The sequence below is a fragment of the Saimiri boliviensis genome, chromosome 6, assembly GCF_048565385.1.
Source record: "Saimiri boliviensis isolate mSaiBol1 chromosome 6, mSaiBol1.pri, whole genome shotgun sequence".
Taxonomy (NCBI): Eukaryota; Metazoa; Chordata; class Mammalia; order Primates; family Cebidae; genus Saimiri; species Saimiri boliviensis.
Window position 1 is genome coordinate 103,763,098 of NC_133454.1, and position 21,895 is coordinate 103,784,992.

The 21,895-nt window shown below is 42.0% G+C and overlaps 1 protein-coding gene across 3 annotated transcripts in view; it reads right to left on the reverse strand.

Annotated features, from left to right (window-relative positions):
- Positions 1 to 21,658, reverse strand: part of PAMR1 (peptidase domain containing associated with muscle regeneration 1) — a 97,237-nt gene extending 75,579 nt beyond the window's left edge. For 2 of the 3 annotated variants that reach the window (XM_003919991.4, XM_003919992.4), the window contains exon 1: positions 21,394 to 21,658. In XM_003919991.4, coding sequence (XP_003920040.2) covers positions 21,394 to 21,466 — 73 coding nt within the window. In that variant the 5' untranslated portion in view covers positions 21,467 to 21,658. Of the gene's footprint in view, positions 1 to 14,326; positions 14,424 to 21,393 lie in introns of all 3 variants that reach the window. The other variant, XM_074401309.1, reaches the window with a different exon arrangement.
- Between the last annotated feature and the right edge of the window lie 237 nt (positions 21,659 to 21,895).

Below are 21,895 nucleotides of genomic sequence, written 5' to 3' on the forward strand. Positions count from 1 at the left end.
TGTTGTTGTTGTTGTTGTTGTTGTTGTTGTTGTTGTTGTTGTTCTAGTTCCCTGAGGTGTATTGTTAGGTTATTTGAAGTCCTTCCAGTTTTTTGCTGTAGGTGTTTATTGCTCCAAACTTCCCTCTTAATACTACTTTTGCTGTACCCCATAGATTTTGGTATGTTGTATTTACATTTTCATTTATTTAAATAATTTTTTTAATTTCTTTCTTAATTTTTTTATTTACCCATTGGTCATTTATGAGCACATTGTTTAATTTCCATTTGTTTGTATATTTTCCAAGGTTCCTCTTGTTATTTATTTCTAATTTTATTCCGCTGTGGTCAGAAAAGATAGCTGATATTATTTCCACTGTTTTGAATTTGTTGAGAGTTGCTTTAAGGCCTAAGATATGGTCTATTCTAGAGACTGTTTTGTGTTCTGATGAAAATAATGTGTATTCTGTAGCAACCGGCTGAAATGTTCTGGGTGCCAGTTGGGTTAATTTGGTCTACAGTGTAGTTTAACTCCACTGTTTCTTTGTTTATTTTCTGAGTGAATTATCTGTACATTACAAGGAGTGGGCTGTTGGAGTCCCCTACTGTTATCATATTGCAGTCTATCTCTCTCTTTAGATCTATTAATGTTTGCTTTATATAATTGGGTGCTCCATTGTTGGGTGCATAGACATTTATAATTGTTATATCCTCTTGCTGAATTGACTTCTTCATATTATATAGTGACCTTGTCTCTTTTTACAGTATTTGACATGTACGCTATTTTATCTAATGGAAGTACAACTATTCTTGCTCGTTTTTGTTTTCTGCTCACAAAGAATTTCTTTTTCTATCCCTTTACATTCAGTCTTTTTCTGTATAAGTGAGGTGGATTTCCTATAGGCAGCATACAATTGAGTCTTGTTTCTTATTCATTCAGTCATTACATATCTCAACTTTGGAGAATTAAGCTCATGTACATTTAGAGTTGTTATTGATAAGTAAGGACTTACTATTGACATTTTGTGGCTTGTTCTCTGTCACGTAACTCATCTCTTCCCTTGTTCCTTTCTTACTGTCTTCCTTTGCATTTAAGGACTATTCTCTGGTAGTATGTTTAAATTCATTGCTTTTTATTTTTAGTGTATCTATTACAGATTTTTTCACTGTAGTTACCATGAGGCTTACAAAAATATCTTATAGATACAACAAATTATTTTAAACAGATGACAACTTATTTTAGATCACAAGAACAGGAACAAAGAAAAAAAACAACTTTTAAAACATTCTACAATTTAATTCCATCCCTCCCATATTTTGACTTTTTGTTGTCTCAGTTTACATATTCTTACAGTGCCTATCTCTTAACAAGTTACTGTATCTATTATTGTTTTTGACAGATTTGTCTTTTAGGCTTCATACTAGAGCTATAAGTGAATGACCCACCACAATTTTAGTATTATTCTGGGGTTACCTGTGTATTTAATTTTATCAGTGGGTTTTATAGCTTCAAATGTTTTTCTTTTGCATGTTAGTGGGTTTTTTTCTTTCAGATTAAATAAATCCTCCTAGCATTTCTTATAAGATGGGTCTGGTGGTGGTAATTCTCTCACTTTTTGTTTATCTGAGAAAGACTTTATTTCTCTTTCATATTCAAAGGGTAGCTTTGCTGGATACCACATTATTGGGTGGCAGGGGTTTTTTATAAGCACTTTGAACATGTTATCCTCCTCCCCCCGACGGAAATAGTTTCAATTCAGAAGTCTGTTGTCAGACAAATTGGAGCTCCTTTTACGTGTTATTTGCTTCTTTTCTCTTACTGCTTTTAGGGTCCTCTTTTTGTCCTTGACTTTTAAGAGTTTGATTAGCATATACCTTAGAATAGTCTTATTTGGGTCAAATCTATTTGGTGTTCTCAGACCTTCCTGTATGTGGATATTTATATCTCTCTTAAGCTTGGAAAGATTTTTTTTTTAAATAAGCTTTGTACCCCTTGTTCTTGTTCAACTTTCTCTTGAATACCAACAATTCTTAGATTTATTCTTTTGGGGTAATTTTCTATATTGTACAAAGGATCTTTATTCCTTTCTTTTTGCTCCTCTATTTTCAAATAGACTGTCTTTGAACTCACTGATTCTTTCCTCTGCATGATCCATTCTGCTGTTGAAAGCCTCAGATAAATTTTTCAGTTCAGCAAATGTATTTCTCAGTTCTAAGATTTCTGTTTGGTTTCTTTATTACTATTTAATCTCTTTGTAAAATTGTTCTGATGAATTTCTTAATTAATATTCTGTGTATCTTAGCAATCACTGAGATTTTCTGAAGCTGCTATTTTAAATTCTTGGCCAGAGCTCACATATTGCCATCTCATTAGGGTCAGTTTTGCTTTGTCCATGTGGGGAAGTCGTGGTTTCCTGTTTGCTTTTGCTTTTCATAGATGCACATCTTTGCTTTTGCATTGAAGGATGAGTTATTTATTTTAGTCTTCTCTGTATGGCTTCTTTTATTTTTTTATTGGGTATGTTTGCTTAGAGATTCTTTGTAATTTACCTATTGAATATCATTTTTTGTTGTTGTTCCTGCTAGGTTGCTACTTCCTTTTGGGCACTAGATGGTGTCTTAAGCCCAGATTTGCCTTGGCTCTAGCAAACAAACAGAACACTCCCTATTCTAAATTGGGGAGTTCTCAAAAAGAATATCCCAATCATGTTGAAGGGCTGGCTAAGAGTTAATGCCCAGGGAACTTGGATGTACCTCTTGCAGCATAGTGCCACTGAATCACCACTCTGATTTGGTGCTTCTTTTGACTGAGTTAAAGAACAGAGTTTCCAGGGCTGTGGATGGTAGTCCCTTCTTTCTGTGGCTTGTATCTGGCTGTTGCCAGGGATATTTTTCCTTTCAGGTACTTACAATGCTTCCTGTGCTTTGAGGCAGGGACAGATCTCTTGTCAAGGAACCCAAGATGGTGGGGAAGCTGGTTATCCACCTCAATATCACCTTTTCCAGTGCAGAAACCATGAGTTAGAAGAAAATTTTCAACATGCTTGGTGCTGGGAAGACTGTGGAGAGGGACATTAAGGATATAGAAGTTCAATTCTCTTACCAACCTAAGATATAGAAGTTCAATTCTCTTACCATCTGTGCAGTTTCTTCACTTCTCTGTGGCCCCCTAAACTCAGTCATCCTCATATTTGAGTTCTGGGACAGTGCTGCTGAAAATCTCAGTGCTATATATTTATTTTTGGTTTTCTGTCAGGAGAGTGAAGCTAGCTTGCTTCTATGCTACCATTTTGGAAGCAGGAACCTCCATTATAATCTTGTTTTTATTGTTTTTACTTTTACTTCAGGTTCAAGGATATATGCATAGGTTTTTTATGTAGGTAAACGATGTAACATGGGGGTTTGGTATACAGATTATTTAATCACCCAGGTAATAAGCATAGTACCTAATAGATATTTTTTATGCTCATTCTTCTCCCTCCCTTCACCTGTAAGTAGGCCCCAGCATCCATTGTTCCCTTGTCTATATCTATGGGTACTCACTGTTTAACTCCCACTTATAGGTGAGAACATGCAGTGTTTGGTTTTCTGTTCTTGTGTTCGTTGGCTTAGGATAATGGCCTCCAGCTCCACCCATGTTGCTGCAAAGAACCTGTTCTCATATTTTATAGTTGTGTAGTATTCCATAGTGTATATGTACCATACTTTCTTTATCCAGTCTACCATTCCTGGGCATTTAGGTTGACTCCATGTCTTTGCTATTATAAATAGTGCCCTCTATTATAAACTTATGAGAATACCATCATATATGCAGTCTGCCATTGACCAAAATGTTATTATATAGCACATGACTATATTTGCAAAAATAAAACCAGTTCCCAGCAATATAGAGGTGAGGGTTTGGATGCTTTTATTACTTTGCTCCTTCCCCTCTGGTTTGATAAATCCACTCTCTCTCTTTCTCCTCCAGCTTGAGCAGAGACAGAAAAGTACCCCAAAAATGAATGTATAAGAAATAGATACATCAAATATCTTTTGAGAAATATTTCAAGTTAATCAGCTAAAGAGATTTTAAAATACAATAAACGGACAAGAGCAACAGCTTGCATTTCTTTCTCCATTTACCAGAATTACATTTGTGGAAAGGCCACATTGGCCATTTGCCTTCAGCTGTACAAATTTCAGGGAATTTCAATGTGGTGCTAAGGGCCAGTTCCAGAAAATAGGATTTAGAGCAATAACAACAGCAGTAGAAACTATTGAATGTTTTCTTATATATGTGCTTTTTAGCTAAAATGTTTTTAAATTATTTTTGAGACAGAGTCTTACTCTGTTGCCCCAGTTGTAGTGCAGTGGTGCAATCTCAGCTCACTGCAACCTCCACCTCCCAGGTTCAAGTGATTCTCCCACCTCAGCTTCCCAAGTAGCTGGGATTACAGGCACCTGCCACTACACCCAGCTAATTTTCTGTATTTTTAATAAAGGCAGGGTTTCACCATGTTGGCCAGGCTGGTCTCAAACTCTTGACCTTATGATTCACCCACCTCGGCCTCCCAAAGTGCTGGGGTTACAGGCGTGAGCCACTGTGCCCAGCCATTTTTAAATTTTTAACGTAATTTAATCTTCAGCATGATCTAGTTAAGTCGCTAATACATTTTCTTTTAAATTAAAATTATTTAATCCAACTCCTTCACTTTACCAGTGAAGAAAAGGGTGAAGTAGGGAAGAGTTGGTCTTATTTATTGAAGCAAAGAAAAATGCCAAAGAATCTTTTTTAGAGAATTAATTCTGGGAAAAAAGAGGGGTCCACAGAATTCCAGAGGTGGGGAGATGGGCAGTGAGCAAGCCTGCTACTTAGGGGAAAGAGCCGGGCCAACTTCTGGTTTTCCCAGCTACTAGAATTGAGCAAACTTTACTTGGCTTTTCACATTTAAAGGCAAAGCCTTATGAAAGCTGCAGATGAATTTTATCTTGTCAGTGCTTCCCAATAAACAAACACAAAGAGAACACGAAGAATGCATAGAGCCCCACATGGGATAAACTAAGACACTTAGAAAGCAAGCATATGCCCATGATCACACAGCAAAATCAAGCTTAGGGGCTTCTGGGTGCTACATGCATTCATCACTACCTCTTCCACTGGATACATTTTTTTCTTTATAAAACACTTTAAGACTTCATTTTTAGAGCAATTTTAGGTTCACAGCGAAATTGAGAGGAAGGTATAGAAATTCCCCACATACCCTCTCTCCCACAATTGCACAGCCTCCCCTGTTATCAACATCCCTACTAGAGTTGTGCATTTGTTATAACTGATGAACTTATATGGACTCATCATCATCACTGGAGCCCACAGTTTACACTAGGGTTCACTCTTGGACTTGTACATTCTATGGATTTGGACAAATATGTAATGACATGTACCCGCCATTAGAGTATCCTACGAAGTGGTTTCACTGCCCTGGGCATGGTGGTGAGGACCTGTAATCCCAGATACTCAGGAGACTGAGGCAGGAAAATCACTTGAACCTGGGAGGCGAAGGTTGCAGTGAGCCGAGATTGTGCCATTGCACTCCAGCCAGGTGACAGTGCGAGACTCCATCACCCCGCCAAAAAAGTAAAGAATTCTCTATGCTCTGCTTATTCATCCCTGCATACACACACCCCATGGAAAACAGTAGACATTTTATTGCCGAAAAAATTTAAAAGAGTTTCTCATGAAAATCTTGGGAAAATAAAGGAAAGTCTAAATGAGGGAATTAAAGGTATCCAGTAATAATGTCAACATTTTGATGTCTATCCTTCAAGTCACGTTTTCACTGGGCATATACAACCACATGTAGGTATTAATGAATGTATAAACATAAAGTCTGATCATCTCTCAAAATTGGTAACATGTTTTATTTTAGAAACTGCTTTTTTTTCTTGTATCATGAACATTTTCTCTTGGCATTGAATAGTCTTTACAAGAAATTTTAAATTACTGCATAATTATCCTATGTGTCTAAGTGCTCTCTGACCCCCTCTTTAAAATCAGGGCTAAAAAAAATTAAGAGAGTTGCAAAGTATTTTGGTATCGTAAGTCCAAACACTTCCCTCAACTTGCATGGTTACAGATGTGGAATCTCCTATCTAGAGTGGGAAGTCTAGTTATATTATCTCCAGCCCTGTTTCTTCCATATTTCACTTTGGCAAACCTAAGACATTTAACCTCTTGGTCCCGTTTCATCAATAAGCATAGCAAGGCAATGAAAAAAAATGCTGACCGATTGGCACAGTTCAGCTTTCGTATATTTGGTGAACAAATGAATGAATGAGTGAGTGAAAGAAAGCTGTCATTGTCATCATCATCATCATTATCATCTTGTACAGTGCTTCACAGGGCTGACAATGTGCTTTACAGCTATCCAATACTGTCTATTTCTATTTCTGACACACCGAGAAACATGTAATCCCTCACACAGCAGGGGCTTACCTATGCAAGACAGGAGCAGCAAATGTGCCCCTTAGGCCTAGTCTCCAAGTGCAATGTCTTCAGTATTACACTTTAAGAAAATACGTTGCCATGATGGCTGTTAAAGTCAACCTGAAAAGACTCTGAGGATTCTGTACAAACACAAGGGTCAGACTGTTCCATACCGGATGTCAGACTAAAGGCCCTGGCCAAGACCACCCCAGACGGTAGCAAAGAAAGACACTTTTGTCCTGTGTCTGCTCCTCTTCCTTGATGTTAAAACCTACCTTTGAGTCCACCAAAAACCCCACAGCTCTCCCATCTAACCACGTTTGCTTAAAATTTCTACTGAGGTTTTCTTTTTACAGTCTGTGTTCTATAAATCTTCTGAGACCAGAGGGAGAAAAAAAGGACAAAGGAATCAGAGAGAGAGACAACTAGGCAGCTTGGGCCGCTCTCCCATCCCCACTCACCGTCCCCTCATCCAGTGCTGTCTGAATCCCTAGTACTGATGTCTAAGCAGCATACAACAATCCTAACTGCTAGAGGATCTGACCACTGGCTCCACGGAGCTGATGACACCAACAGGGCCAGGCAGGAATGATGAGACTGTGAGTCAGAGGGGACAGATTGCTTGCTGGGGCTTTGGTTTGTCTATCCCTCCCCTTGAGCTTTTGAGAGCCAGCCTGTCACCAAGTGACCCTCGGTCCAGCCTGGCTGGATCTCAACCTGGGGGGACCTCAGTCTTCCTCTTCTTTCTCATAGCTCCTCCTGTTAACAATATATTGACAGCTGGAGAGTCAAGGCCATCATCACCCGCCTTTGGGTACCAGGAGTGATAAAACTTTCAATGGATTTGCCAGAAATCTGGTTTTTGATCATGTACCCAGGGGAGGGGTAGAGGAGCAAAAATGGATGTGTTGCTTTCTTTCCTTTCTCATCCTTTATTAAGAACACTATCTCACACTGCGGCTTTTTGTTCACCTTCCTCTACTCCCAGCACCCACAGAGGATATATATGAGCCCTTAACATATACCAGCTCATTGTATTCTCGTAACCACCCTTTAAAGTAGGTTATTTTCTTGTTTAGCAGATAAGGAAACAGAGGGTAAATAAATTGCCCCAGGTCACACAGCTTTCAGGTGAAAAGAAAGATCAGAATTTAGCTTTTTGGGGCCAAAGCCTTGCTCTTTCCAACACAATACTTGGTTCTTGAGAGTTCACACCTCTGACTTCACAGCTGAAGAAGAAAGCAGCATTGGTAAAGTAGAAACACCTAGGAATGAGGCTGCCTAAATTCGAATCTCAGCTCCACCAGTTTCTAAGTGGCGTTGAGTAAGTCACTAAAGTTCTATGTGTCTTAGTTTTCTCATCTGTGTAATGGGGGTAATAATAGTACTTCTTCATGGTTGTGATGAGTATACAAAACCTAATAAAAGGAAAATGATTAGGCCAGGCATGGTGGTTCATGCCTGTAACCGCAGCATTTTGGGAGGCTGAAGCTGGGGGATCTCTTGATCCCTGGAGTTTGACGCCAACCTGGACAGCATAGCAAGACCCAGTCTCTAAAAAATACAAAAATTAGCTGGGCATAGGGCCATGAGCCTGTAGCTGCTCAGAAGGAGGCTGAGGCTGCAGTGAGTTGTGATCACACCACTGCACTTCAGCCTGGGTGACAGAGTGAGACTCTGTCTAAAAAAAAATTAAAAAGGAAAGTGGCTAGTAGTGTTCAGTAAGCATTTGGTGTTATTACCATCTTTAAGATCAACAATCATGCTCTGAGTCATATCAGTAATCTATTCAGAACAGAGGTCTACTTCTAACAGTGACACCAAAGGAAAGTTTAGGGGAGATATTGTTATACTCTGAAATTACTGAAAATGGTCGATGAACAACCTGTTTCAGATCATAATAGCAAACATCTTCATAGCACTTTCTATACAACAGATATGGTTCTAGGTTGTTCATCTATATCAACTCATTTAATCCTTACAATAACCCTGTAGCATAGGGAAAATTAACATCTCTTTTTAAATTTTTTTAATTATACTTTAAGTTCTGGGGCATATGTGCAGATCGTGCAGGATTGTTACATAGGTATACACAAGCCACGGTGGTTTGCTGCATCCATTCCCCTGTCATCTACATTAGGTATTTCTTCTAATGTTATCCCTCCCCAATCCCCTCACCCCCTGCTATCCCTCCCCTAGCCCCTCTACCCCTCAATAGGCCCCAGAGTGTGATGTTTCCCTCCCTATGTCCAAGTGTTCTCATTGTTCAACATCACTCATAAGTGAGTGCATGTGAACACCTCTATCTTTTTTTTTTTGAGATGGAGTTTCGCTCTTGTTACCCAGGCTGGAGTGCAATGGCGTGATCTTGGCTCACCGCAACCTCCGCCTCCTGGGCTCAGGCAATTCTCCTGCCTCAGCCTCCTGAGTAGCTTGGAATACAGGCATGTGCCACCATGCCCAGCTACTTTTTTGTATTTTTAGTAGAGACGGGGTTTCACCATATTGACCAGGATGGTCTCGATCTCTTGACCTCGTGATCCACCCGCCTCGGCCTCCCAAAGTGCTGGGATTACAGGCTTGAGCCACCGCGCCCGGCCAGAACACCTCTATCTTATAGATGAGAAAACAGGTTCAGAGGGGTTAAATACTCACAAGTAGTAAGTAGCAGAGACAGGATTCAAATCCAAGTAGGCTGTTTCCAAGGTCAGAGAGTATTAACCATCATGCTGTTCTGGCTCTCAGGTATGTCATTCATAATTCTGAATGGCAACAATAGCAATAAACATACATGGAGAACTTGCTCTGAGCCAGGCACTGTGCCAAGTGCTGTCCATGTGTTTCTCTGTGTTCTTTCATTTAGTTCTCACAATTGTACTATCTTGCATTTTACATATGAAGAAACCAAGGCACAGAAAGATTAAATACCTTAATTGAGGTTACACAGTAAGTGGCAGAGAAGGGATTCAGTCTGTGTGCATCAGAAGCCCATGCTCCCATCTGCAACACACTCCCCAGACCACCTGTATTGAAACTACCTGGGATGGTCTTATTCAAGGATCACAATCCAGACCTTTTCCCTCAGAATCTCTGGAGGTGGTTTCTAAGTCTCTGCCTTTCAAATAAGCATATTCCTTTGAGAATCACAGCCCTATGATGCTGCTTTTACTATTTCCAAGAGAATGTGTTACCAAAAAAAGGCACCTTCCTTCCCTCCCATCCATGTAAGGCTGTACTTCACATTGGTTCTCCCTTCCCACTTGTCTAAATATAAAGGATAATAACCTTTAAATTTAAATAAATTGCCCCAGGTCACACAGCTTTCAGGTGAAAAGAAAGATCAGAATTCAGCTTTTTGGGGCCAAAGCCTTGCTCTTTCCAAAACAATACATTGGTTCTTGAGAGTTCACACCTCTACATTGGTTCTTGAGAATTCACGCCTTCTTAATGGTCTTTAAAGGGATTCTGACCTTCTGAGCTATACTCTAGACCCACGGCCCTGGAACCTGCCCCTCCTTTATGCTGCTGGACAACCAGGGACAAGACACCTTGCCACAGCATTTCCCCAAAGCCTCAAGAAAATGGAAGCACAGGGATGAGACTGTTGATGTCACTGTAGCTGGAAAACACAATAAGCATAAAGGGTTTTGGAAGAAAAAATTCATATTTGTCAGACATAACCATTATTCTCTGCAGAATTTAAAAAGACACAGATGGCCAAGGGAGAGGAGGCAAGATGTCATGTCTCCTCCAAGGGCCCACACATACCTGGCCTTTTCAAGCAGTATATTCATGTTTATATCGTGGCATTCTGGGCTCCTCCCACCTGCTTTTACATTTCCTAGTCTCTTTTCTCTAATCCCTCTTCCATTTATCTTTCCCCCTGCTGCTTTACTTTAAAAACAGAAATTCCACATCCATATCCAAAGGGAACAAAACCCAACTCTAGGAGCTTGGAGGAGCCTCCAGTTGCCATTATCCTCAACAACTGTGGTGCTGGAAATCCTTGAAGGACAGCTGCTTCTGGGTTATTTCAAATGTTGGAATATGAGCTGAATGGGTCTTATTTTTATTAGTATCGGTCACCAAAAAAAAAAAAAATTAATTGAATAATGCATCTAAAAATACTTGGTTGCCAGGTGTGATGGCTCATGCCTATAATCCTAGAGCTTTGGGAGGCCGAAGTAGGGAATGGCTTGAGATCAGGAGTTCGAGACCAGCCTAGGCAACATAGCAAGACACCATCACCACCCCTGGTTTCCACAAAAAGTTTAAAAATTAGCTGGTCATGGTAGCACACATCTGGGGTCCCAGCTACTCAGGAGGCTGAGGTGGGAGGGTCAATTGAGCCCAGGAAGTCAAGGCTACAGTGAGCCATGATTGTGCCACTGCGCTTCAGCCTGGGTGACAGAGCAAGATTCAGCCTCAAAAATAAATAAATAAATAAATAAATAAATAAATAAATAAATAAATAAAACTTGGCAATATAATTCAGCAAATGTTATATCAATCAAAGCACTAGAATGACTACATTAAAAACAATGAAATATAACCTATATCCTAAAAATCCAATCTTGTTTTCCCCAGACTCAGGAATTCTACAAACTACCCCACCTGTTCCTCGTCTTGCACATTCTAAAATCTTCTTTCTGAGTCAGAGTACATTAGAACTACATCAGGGGTCTTGATCTGCCACTGTCTACCTACCTCTTTGCCAAAAGCTTCCAGAATTAGTATTACTGTCCTCCCATCCAGATTCTCCTATGTGAAGCGGAAGCCAGATTTTCTGTCTACCAAAAGCAGCTGGCCAACAACAGATGTCAAGTGTAGAAAAATGTTGAGCTAGGGTGATGCATTTGTAATGGTATGTCCAATGGGTCCCGAAGCCCTGAGCTGACAACAGCTTCAGGCAGGCTCATCCTTATTATAGTTACCTCCCCCAGCCCTGCAAGCTAGAACAAGATGAAGGGAAACTTCTTTTTGCCTGAGGATTCCTGGCTGGCTCTAAGCTTGAATCACCACTGGCGGATGGTCATAAGCAATGTTTCATCTGCAGACTTTTAAAGGGGCCTCAGTATTTGGGGTGAAACATCATTAACCCAAAACCACCTATTCTATATTATCCCTCACATGCCTACAAGGACCTACCACCAGCCCTATTTTAAACACAGAGAAATGAAGTCACGGCATGTAAAAGGCATTTCTCCTAAGGCTGGAAGGCGGGTGCATATTAAAACCAAGGAGAAAAAGCAAGTATCAACAGATAGATAATATGCCAAGTCTTTCGGGATTCTTTTTTTTTTCTCTGATAGAGTCACAGATGAATAGAATGGGACTTTGGACTGAAGTGAGCCTCAAGAGGATCATGTAAGTTTCATCCGATTATAGATGAAAACACCCAGTATCGCTCCTTCTCAATTCCTTGTGAGACTTGTGTTAGTAGGAATAGTAGAACTAGGAAGGGGAAGAGTATATGACAACTTTAATTTCTTGAGTATTCCCATTTCTTCAGGCACTATGCTAAGTATGTTAAATGGATTATCTCACTTAATACCTGCAGCCCACCTATAATATCAACACAATTATCCTCAGTCTGCAGACTGGAAGGTGATAGGGCCACATCAGCAAGGGGAAGTAACTTGCTGAATAAAACTGGTCATAAATGACAGGATTCAAACCCTGATCAGTGTTTCAAACCACAATATTTTATACCCCATGCATGTGCACATACACACATATACACACACAAATATACACCTCACATGTGAACTTTTATTATTCTGTGTGCATGCACGAGTAAACTTATATCCATTCCAAGAAATCTATATCAAAGATGAATTTGATACATATTCAGTGGGGGCTGAGAAGACCATAGCTTCCCAAAATGCACCTAGGCAAGATGCTCTTTAAAGGAGCAGCTGGTTTTATTCCTCATTAACTGTCGCTGCAGTCATCATTCAAAACAAGTCTGGGCAGAGAGAGAAGGCACACAATGCTAGGGCCAAGAGAAAAACCATGTTGCGTGACAACAAGAACAATATTTAGCAAAGGCAGGAATAAAGTAGGTCTCGGAAACAGCAAATAAGGAGTCAATGAACAGCTCAAATCCATGTGCTGTCTCTATGGGATAAAGCCCCAGTATAAACAGACAGACCACTTTCATGTTGTGCAAATCAGAGTCACAGTGACTGGGCTCTACCAGAACTGGCAAACACAAGAGTAATTTTGACCACAAATTGGACCAAAGTTCTTATTTTACATTGTGGTCAAATGTTTGGTAGTCAATGATAATCTAATAAAATATCAATCAGGTAGAAATAGTGACAATGCAGGGGGCAGCTCAAACAAATAATAGCAAGGGATTGAAGAAGACTCTGTGGGAGGAAGGAAAAAGGAAAAAGAGGTAATAAAGGGGAAAAAAGAGGTGGAGAAGGGGACTGATTAGACCCTAGACTTAATGTCCCAGGGATTAGAAGGATGCTCAAATATTCTCTGTAAACTGAGGATAATTGTATCTGACATGACACATCTAGCTGGGAAGTCAAGTCATAGCTCTTCTCACTCCCCCAAACTGCCACGTCATCAGGAGTGCTAACAAATGAGATTCACACCTCAGTTTGCCGAATGATCCCAGACCAGTCACATTACCACAAGCAACTGGAATACAGAAAAAGAGTTTTCTCCATAGCTCAAGCCAACTAGTGCTGGCAAGAACCTTTCTCATAGGGACACGGATGTGGCATCATCTCCACGGTCCTTTCAACATCTCAGCAAATGTTAAGTGACAAGGACATCAGACTTCCTACCCATACCTCAGCAAAAGTCTGAAGAGAAGCCCATGATTCTTAGACTTTCAAAGTCCCTTCTTACCCTTTCCTCTGTTGTATGCCTTATGGGCAAGAGCTCAGAGTTTTCCAAACTGTATTCCACGAAGCACTAATTCCACTAGATGGTATAAGGTAAAAAGACAAAGAAAAGGCTCTGTGGTCAAACAACTTTGTGAAATGTTTCATTGTAAAAATGAATTATAGTTTTCTTTACTGCAGGACTCTGCAGAGTCTATAATCTCCAAATCCCCCAGACTTATTTCATCATAACATCCTGGGTTCTGTTTATTTTTGATGAATAGCTCCCACAATTAGCATTCCCTGAAACCCATTTTGGGAAATGCCAGGCTAAACCATAAGTTCTCTCAGAAGATTCCAAGAGCCTTCAGAAAAAGGACTTTGTCCTGTTCATCTTGATATCCCCAACACCTATAATCATGCCTGGCACCTGACAGGGGCTTGATAAGGATTATTGAACAAATACATGAATATGGATATGGGAACATGTGTGATTCCTAGCATAAAGGCTATTTGCGACCAAGACTGACATTAGAATCTTCTCTTGCTGTGACTTTTCAGAGTATTGTACAGAAAGAAGAATCCATTTGCTCCATTAGTGAATATTTTTGTTGATTGCAATTTGTTTCTCATTTCCACGAGGGCTTGAGATGCTTATCCATTCTGTTCTACCAGGGGATTGGCCAGAGGATCAGGCTTGCCCAAAAGGGAGGCTGAACACCACTGGGAAGCAGGCAGTTAACCCCCTGGGAGGCAAAAAAAAAAAAAAAAAAAAAAAAAAAACAGACCCAAAAGTGTTGTAACAAAGATTCCTTACCACCAGCCATGTTCCTTCTGCTGGTATCCAAGTAAGCAAAGATAGGTTGAAAATTATAGGAGTAGATGATACCAGGTAGAAGCTAAGCCCAGGCAACTTGGCCTAGGACATTTCAAGTGTTCTCCATCATTCTCATTAACTTCTAAGGAGGGATCCCATGGTGGATGCAAAAGTCTAAAGGGAAACCCATGTTTCTTAGACTGTCAAATTCCCTTCTTACCCTTTCCTCTTTAATGGTGAGATATTCTTCCATGTCTTGTGACTTATGGCAAGAGATCAGAGTTTTCCAAACTGGATTCCATTGAGCACTGATTCCACTGGATGGCATAAGAGAAAAAGACAAAAAGAGGCTCTGTGGTCAAACAACTTGAGGTGATCAGAGAATTAACTGATCACCTCCAAAGGAACCCTATAAAGTAAACGGAAGTGCAACCGGATTTGAAAAACATTGACACTGTAGTTTCTTGGAGTCATCAAATAATTCACTTGATTTGAAGCAAACCAAGCCAACATCCCCTCTCCATCCAGTGGTTTTTCATTAAACCAGCTAGAATTTTTTTTAACTTAACATAAATTCAGTGTGTGAGGACAATTGCTGCATCTCCCACTGAGCTAAAGTTAGCTGAATGCGTTCCTCACTCTGTTCTGGAAGCAACAGCCTGGTTTTACAATCACCAAGTCAACTGACCAGACTTCTATTTACATGGATGCTTGCTGCCAAACCACTAACTCAACCCTCTGAGACAGCCAGAACCTCAGAGAGGGTGGTGATAAAGACACCCGACTTCAGGAATAAAGGCATTTATCCAACACCAGAGGCAGAAGAGTGACAGAAATAGTAGTTTTCAAAGCTTCTCAGCCAAGGAGGGGGTACTTTCTTAAATAAGTGACATAAGGTCTAGGACACTGGTATAGACAGCAGATCCTCATTTGAGGTTGAGATGAATTGGTTAAAACTCATCTTAGGATTAGAGGAAAGGGATTGAGTCTCCATCCCCTGCAATATTCAACAACTATGTTTTGCCAAAAAAAAGAAGGGAGAAAAATGCTCCCCCTTATTCATTCCAGGTCTGTTCCTCCCATCCCATGGCTTAAGATTTTACACAGAACACATCCGTAAAGGAGCAGACAGACACAATGTTAGGGCCACACTGGAAAGAAATGGTCTCATTCTCAACTCTGTTTCTTTGCAAACAGGCATGTGATTTGGATGATAAAAAGTGACCACAGGACAAAGAAATTCTCACCTCCCTTGTCTACTCAGAGTGAGGTACATGACACCGTGGACAGCTACCCCAGAAACTGGTTGGACTTTCGGTCTGCCTGGACCCCCTGTTTTCTCTAGGGAATGGCTCCTCTTGGGTTCCATGTGGTGCTACTGGGGCTGCGGATGCCTCTGTCCTCTTCCTGCATTCACTCCACCTCCACAGAGGTGAGCACATTGATGCAGGCCCATCTGAGCACTTGGGACATTCCAGGGATAAGCAGACTTCTTTACTAAGACCATGATTTTTTATCATTTGGCCAAAATACAGCCAGCAGATCTGTCACCGTCAGACCTACTGCTAACTGCAGTGGTGGTGTGTCATATCTCAGGGCATGCCCTATGGAGTCAGACTGGATTCAGAAACACAGACATCCAGCTATATGACCCAGACAGGTACTGAATCCCTTTGTCTAAGCTCTTTTGTGGATGAAGTGGGGCAAACAATAATAGTACTTACCTCTTAGGTTTGTTGTGAGGATTAAGTAAATATATATAAAGCATATAGGGGAGTGCTTAGCACTTACAATAAGCACTTAGCACTTAGCACTTACACTTACTTACCGAACTCAATAAATTATTTGGGTAACCAAACTTGCGATTCGTTTCCTTAGGCATGCTAGGATGGAAGCCTCTTGAAAGATGTTTCCACCACTGATGATTCTATCATCAAGGGTAAAGACGCCTTGATGTGCAAGCCCTACTCACTTCATTCTCAACCCACGTGGGCTCTGACACTGTCTCACAGACAATTACAACCAAGAAAAAGGAGTAGAGTTGAGTAGAGTAGCAGTCACACTGGTTCAGAGATGAAACATCTCCAGCCAACTCCAATTCTCTGCCTTTCTTGACTGGTTTTGTTTACAGGTATGAAGTTTGGTGTGTCCTAGTTTTTACTTCTTTTTTTGAGACAGAGTCTCAGTCTGTCACCAGGCTGGGGTGCAGTGGCACAATCTCAACTCACTGCCACCTCTGTCTCCCAGGTTCCAGTGATTCTGCTGCCTCAGCCTCCAAGTAACTGGTACTACAGGCATGCACCACCACACCCAGATAATTTTTGTATTTTTAGTAGAGATGGGGTTTCACCATGTTGGTTGATCAGTCTGTTGTCAATCTCTTAAACTCGTGATCCACCCACCTTGGCCTCTCTGAAGCAGTGTGACTGCTACTCCCTAATCAACTCTAGCCCTTTTTCTTGGATTATAGGCATGAGCCACTGCACTCAGTTGTACTTCTCTTCATTTTAATCTAAAGCTCTGGTCTAGGTCGTATGCTGACTGACAAACAGAATTCCTTGAACATAGATCAGGCTTGGAATCTAATAGAGTTTCTGTCACTGATCTGGTAGCTCTCAATTTTCCAGCTGGCCTCCAGGTCCTCTGCCCTGGAATTCAGGAACTGGAAAATGTAAACACTGCATTTCCCTCCCCTTTAAAATAAGAGGGGAGGGAGGCTGGGCTCTTGTGACTTTCAGATATTCACAGAGTAAGGATGACAGCTCCTCCCTCCTAACAGGGGAACGGGGCACAACTTTCCCTCATTTATCATGGAAATGGCACTTTTCCCAATTTGCTTATATCCCAAATCAACTGCAAGCCTCTAGAGCTGGTCCCAGGGGAGGCAGGTAGAGAAGCTTTCTTTTGCATCAGGATTAGCCACCCCAGTGGGGCGGATGGAAATAATTTTCAGACTTAAGACCTGTTATTAAGTCCTGGGCACCATTATTTTGGCCATTTCTGTCTAGCCAGTATAACCCAGATGAGGATAAGATTCAGTCAAACCCATGGTCCATGCCAGTGGCATTCTAAATCCCTTCCCAAGACTTCTGCCTACTCCTGAGGGACTACATGCTCTAGGCCACCTCTGCTCTGGGCTCCCACATCTAAGGTGCTTTATTCACAGGTTATTGACCCAGATATAACACCCAGGCCTGTCCTCAGATTCCACGGAAAACACATACTCAAGGGCATTCATGAAAGTAAAACATTTTACCAGAGTTGGAGGTCACAGAGAGAAGTGAGATTATGTTCCATGAAATATACAGATTAAAGTATGTTAGACACTGATAAAAGTCTGATGTACCAGATGCTCTGAAAAATGCTGTTGGCCAATTAGTCCTCAGAGGCTTGACTCCCTTATTCTCTTCCATTCAGCATCCAGCCTTTCACCTTCTCTCTCTCATTCCCCCTTCCTGTCCCATCCCTCTCAGAAACGGAAGTCAAAACTTCAAACGCTAGCAGGCATTATCCGGTATCAAACATATGGGTTGAGAGGTGGGGTGACAGACCCTAGAGAGGGTCCAGCCTACCTCAAGACATTCAGGTTCAAAACACTATGAAGCACTGTGTCCTACTAAATAACCTCTGCGGGCCTTTTGGCTCCAAAGGCTGTCAGTTTATGGTCCATCAGCACAGTCTCCCTCTTGGCCACAGCCAGCCAAGATGCAGCAACAATGCCACTGAAACAGGAGACAGCAAGGGCTCCCTCTCCCCTGCTTCACGTGCGTCCTGAAACCTTAACAAAGTTAGATGTCCATCAGCATAATCAGTCCATATGCTGGATGTTTAAATGTAAGTCATCCAGGTAACAGGGAAACTTGGGTTCAGAAACTAGACAGCCTGAGCTCACGCTGAGCTCCACTAATCTGCCAGTGTAGTCTTTTATTTATTTATTGTGGAAAATATATATAACATAAAATTACCTTTCAAATCATTTTTCAGTGCATGGTTCAGTGTCATAAGTACATTCATTCAAACTAATATGCAACCATCGCCACCGACCCTCTCCAGAACTTTTCACTATTCCAAATTGAAACTCTATACCCACCAAATAATAACTCCCCATTCCATCTTCTCTGGCCCCTGGCAATTACCATCCTACTTTTGTCTACGTGAATGTAACTATTCTAGGTACCTCATATAAATGGAATCACAGACATTTGTCTTTTTGTGTCTGGCTTCCTTCACTTAGCATAAGGTCTTAAGATGCATCTGTGGTATAGCATGTATCAGAATATCCTTCATTTTTAAGGCTTAATAATATTCCATCATAGGTATATACTGCATCTCGTTTATCCATCAATGGACATGTGGGTTGTGAATAATGCTGCTATGAACGTTGATGTAAAATTATCTAATCAAGCCCCTGCTTTCTTTCATGTATACACCCAGAAATGGAATTGCTGGATCAAGTGGTAATTCTGTTTAATTTTTTGGGGAATCATACCTGTGTATCCTTAAACCTCTGGGTATCATAGAACCTCTCTGGATCTCATCTGTAAAACGGGGATAATAATAGCAATACTATCTCAGGGTGGTCTGAGAATTAATGCACATAAAGCCTTTGGCTCAAAGACTGGACATAAAAATGTTCACTGTGTTTGCTTGATGTTTAATCTCTTTGTTCTCCGAATTGAGGAACTCATCCTAAAATAATCTCTAAAGTCACTCTCAGCTCCCAAAATCCATGATCCCATCATTAAATTATTTTCCTATTGGGAATGCCAGGAGCTCTCAGAGTATATATTAGGGGAACACCCTCTTCATGATCCTTGCAAAAATCCACCTCTGCCAAGAAGGCCCAATTTTCCTAGCTTTCTCCTAGGAATCTGGCAACACATCCCAGTGTAATCTAACATCTAATTTTTCTTGCCACTCCTTCTCCCTTGCTTTCTTTCCACATTTCCTTTCTCAGCTGGCTTTTCCTGCCCACTGAATATCTGCACTTCAAATTATCTTCCCTAGTTGCATTTATGTTCATTCCCCACAAGCTCATGTCTGTTGGAAGCAACACTTGTGAAGTTCTCCAGATTAAGGTTTCATTCCCAAGAGTCCCATATTTTAAATGAGGTTTTCCTCTTCAGCAGAATCACACTGGCAGAGCTACTGCAATTTGGTGAAGTCAGTGGAGCTGGGTTTCTTCCCTCATTCTGTTTATGTTGTGTTATCACTTGGCCTCATGTTTGGATTCTCATCCTCCCAACATGTGTCACACGCCAGTGAGCAACAACACTCTCCGGTACTATCCCAGTGGATGTTTACATTTCAGCAAATAATCTTTTTAGAAAAGTTAATTAGAGGAAATATGCTTCCAAGCTTTTCTTGACAGGGCCAGATTCAGAATCCCAGCAGGGAGTGGACTCCCCTCGCTACTTGAAGAAATATTTTCCTTCTCCACGCTATTCCTCTGTCTTCCCTCTAAATGTGAGTAAAACATTCAACAACTAAAATATCCTTGCTAAACACATGAAGCTGCACTCTGGTTCAGGCAGCAGTTTAGCTACCAACAAAACGTGCATCCTCCCTGAAGCTTTTCCATAGCAAAAAAATAAAAGAGGTTCTTGGGTCAGAACGAAATGGATTTTTCAGATTCTAGGCTAGGAAAAAGAGGCAGCTCAGGTTTTTTGGGGTGTGTGTGTGTGTGTGTGTGTGTGTGTGTGTGTGTTTGTTTGTTTGTTTTTAACTTTAATGGCTTTGAAGCATCTCACCTGCCATGTTATAAAAAAGAAGCAGGGGAACACTGACATAACCAGGAGAAATCAAATCCTCTCAGCCCTGGCACTCTGCGGAGAACCAGGTCCTTCTGGAGTTGGTCTACTGACACCATGCCCAAAGGCAGAGATGAAGTAGGGAGGTGTCTTAATGCAAAGTCACCTACGTACCCCTGGACAAGTGTTTAGGTTTATGGATTGTCAGTCCTTATGAAGGGTTCCTTCTTCCTTTACTACTGTCTTTGGGCTGCTCCAAACACCACAGAAGCAAAATTCAAATGAAACACTCATCGTCTTGATTGTAAATCATTAAAGAAGACCCCACCTGGGCAGGCAGGCTCTAAGCAGATGGAAAGTATTGACCAAAATGAAGGACAGGGGAGTTCGCGTATCTCAGCTTTTTGCTGATCATGAAGGGATGTATGTATGAGTGTGTTTCCCTTCTACACAGGCTACTGCATTTAGCATCCTTGCCACACCTTACCTGGCCTGTTTCATTCTCTTGCTGGCTACTTGACAGCTACTTGCAGCAACAGAGCACCCAGCTCTCAGGTAGAGCTCAGGTGACAGGTAGCCAGCACAGAAGGGAAGCAGCAAAGGCTCACACATAGCCAGCCCCTATTCAGAGGTGCCCTGTTTAGTGATATCTGTACATCTCAGCCTGTCCTCACCTCATGAGGTCTCACCTTACCCCCTGGGCCATAGAAGGACAGATGTTCCTATGTCATTCCCACTTCCCTCCCTGCCAGCAAGCAGGCTGTTTTAAGACAAGCCTGCCATTCCCTCGCTTCTGCCCTTAGCTGGATCTCCATGTCATGTTCCAGCCTCATTTGTCCCCAGAAGCTCATTTGACCTGGGGATTGTGGCTTAGAAAATAACATATGAAAACCAAAGAACCTAGAGATCTTTCAAAACAAACTCTGTGCATCCCCAGAAACAATCTGCACTTTTAACCTTGGCTTTTTCTTCTTTCTCACATCAGAAAGGAAGTGTGTCTATATGTGCTGAGTGAGTCAATCCTGTGCTTGGGTCTGCTCTGAAGGAGTATGGCGGTAAGATTTCATGAAGCAAGATTCACCAGAAAACACTAAGCAAGCCCTGCTCTTTATTCCTTTCTTTCTTTTCCTCTCTTCATTCTTTCCTGCTCACCTCTGAGGGAATCCCTTGCCAAGGGAAACTTTGCTTTTGCAAGTCAGAGTGGGTAACACAGACAGAATTGATTCCCTAAGGCAATTTGGTACTTTTAAAATGACAAAAAGAGTAAGTAAAAATGGGAGCTGGTCCCCTTTCCTGAGACAGTTCAGTCCTACGATTGGGGATGACAAAACAATCTCACAGTCTTAGGGGAGGGTCACAGGAGCTCCAGCACCACCAGCCAAGTCCCCAAGATTATCACTGGCAAAGCACCCCCCAACCCCCCACTCCCACCCCAAACGCACACACCCCACCTCCTGAGACTCCCAGTCTTTCTCCCAGACAGACCCCAGGAGGAAAATGTTCCGTCTGAGGGTGTCCCGGACGCTACTCACAGTACCTCTTGGCAAGGACGAGATGACAAGGAGCTGCAGAAAAGTGAGCCCCAATTGCGTCCAGCAGCCCAGCTCCATCCTTGCCGCGGCTGGTGCCCGAGCGTCTGCTGGGGAGGGATAGGAGGGACCCAGGGAGGCCCGGGGGCAGGCGGCTCTTACAGGGACCTCCCCGAGCCCCAGCTGAACCGGAGCTCGGGTTTCAGCTCGCCAGGCTCTCTCATCCTCAGCAGAGGGGAACCACCTTCAGCCAGAGCGACGTCAGCCCAAACCTCTCATCTCTGCTGTCTTAACCCTTGCGGGGCACCGGGAGGTGTGGCCGCACGCGGAGAGCCGCGGACGGCGGCTGGGAAGGAAGCTGCGGGACAGGGAGACCAGCCCAGGTCCAGGTGGGCTCCCTGTGTTGGGTGCTGCGAGGAGGGGCCGCAGGACCCTGGGCGGGAGCAGAGATGCTGCCATTCCCTCGCTCAGGTGAGGCCGGGAGGTCTCGCTGCGGGAGGCTGAGGTGGG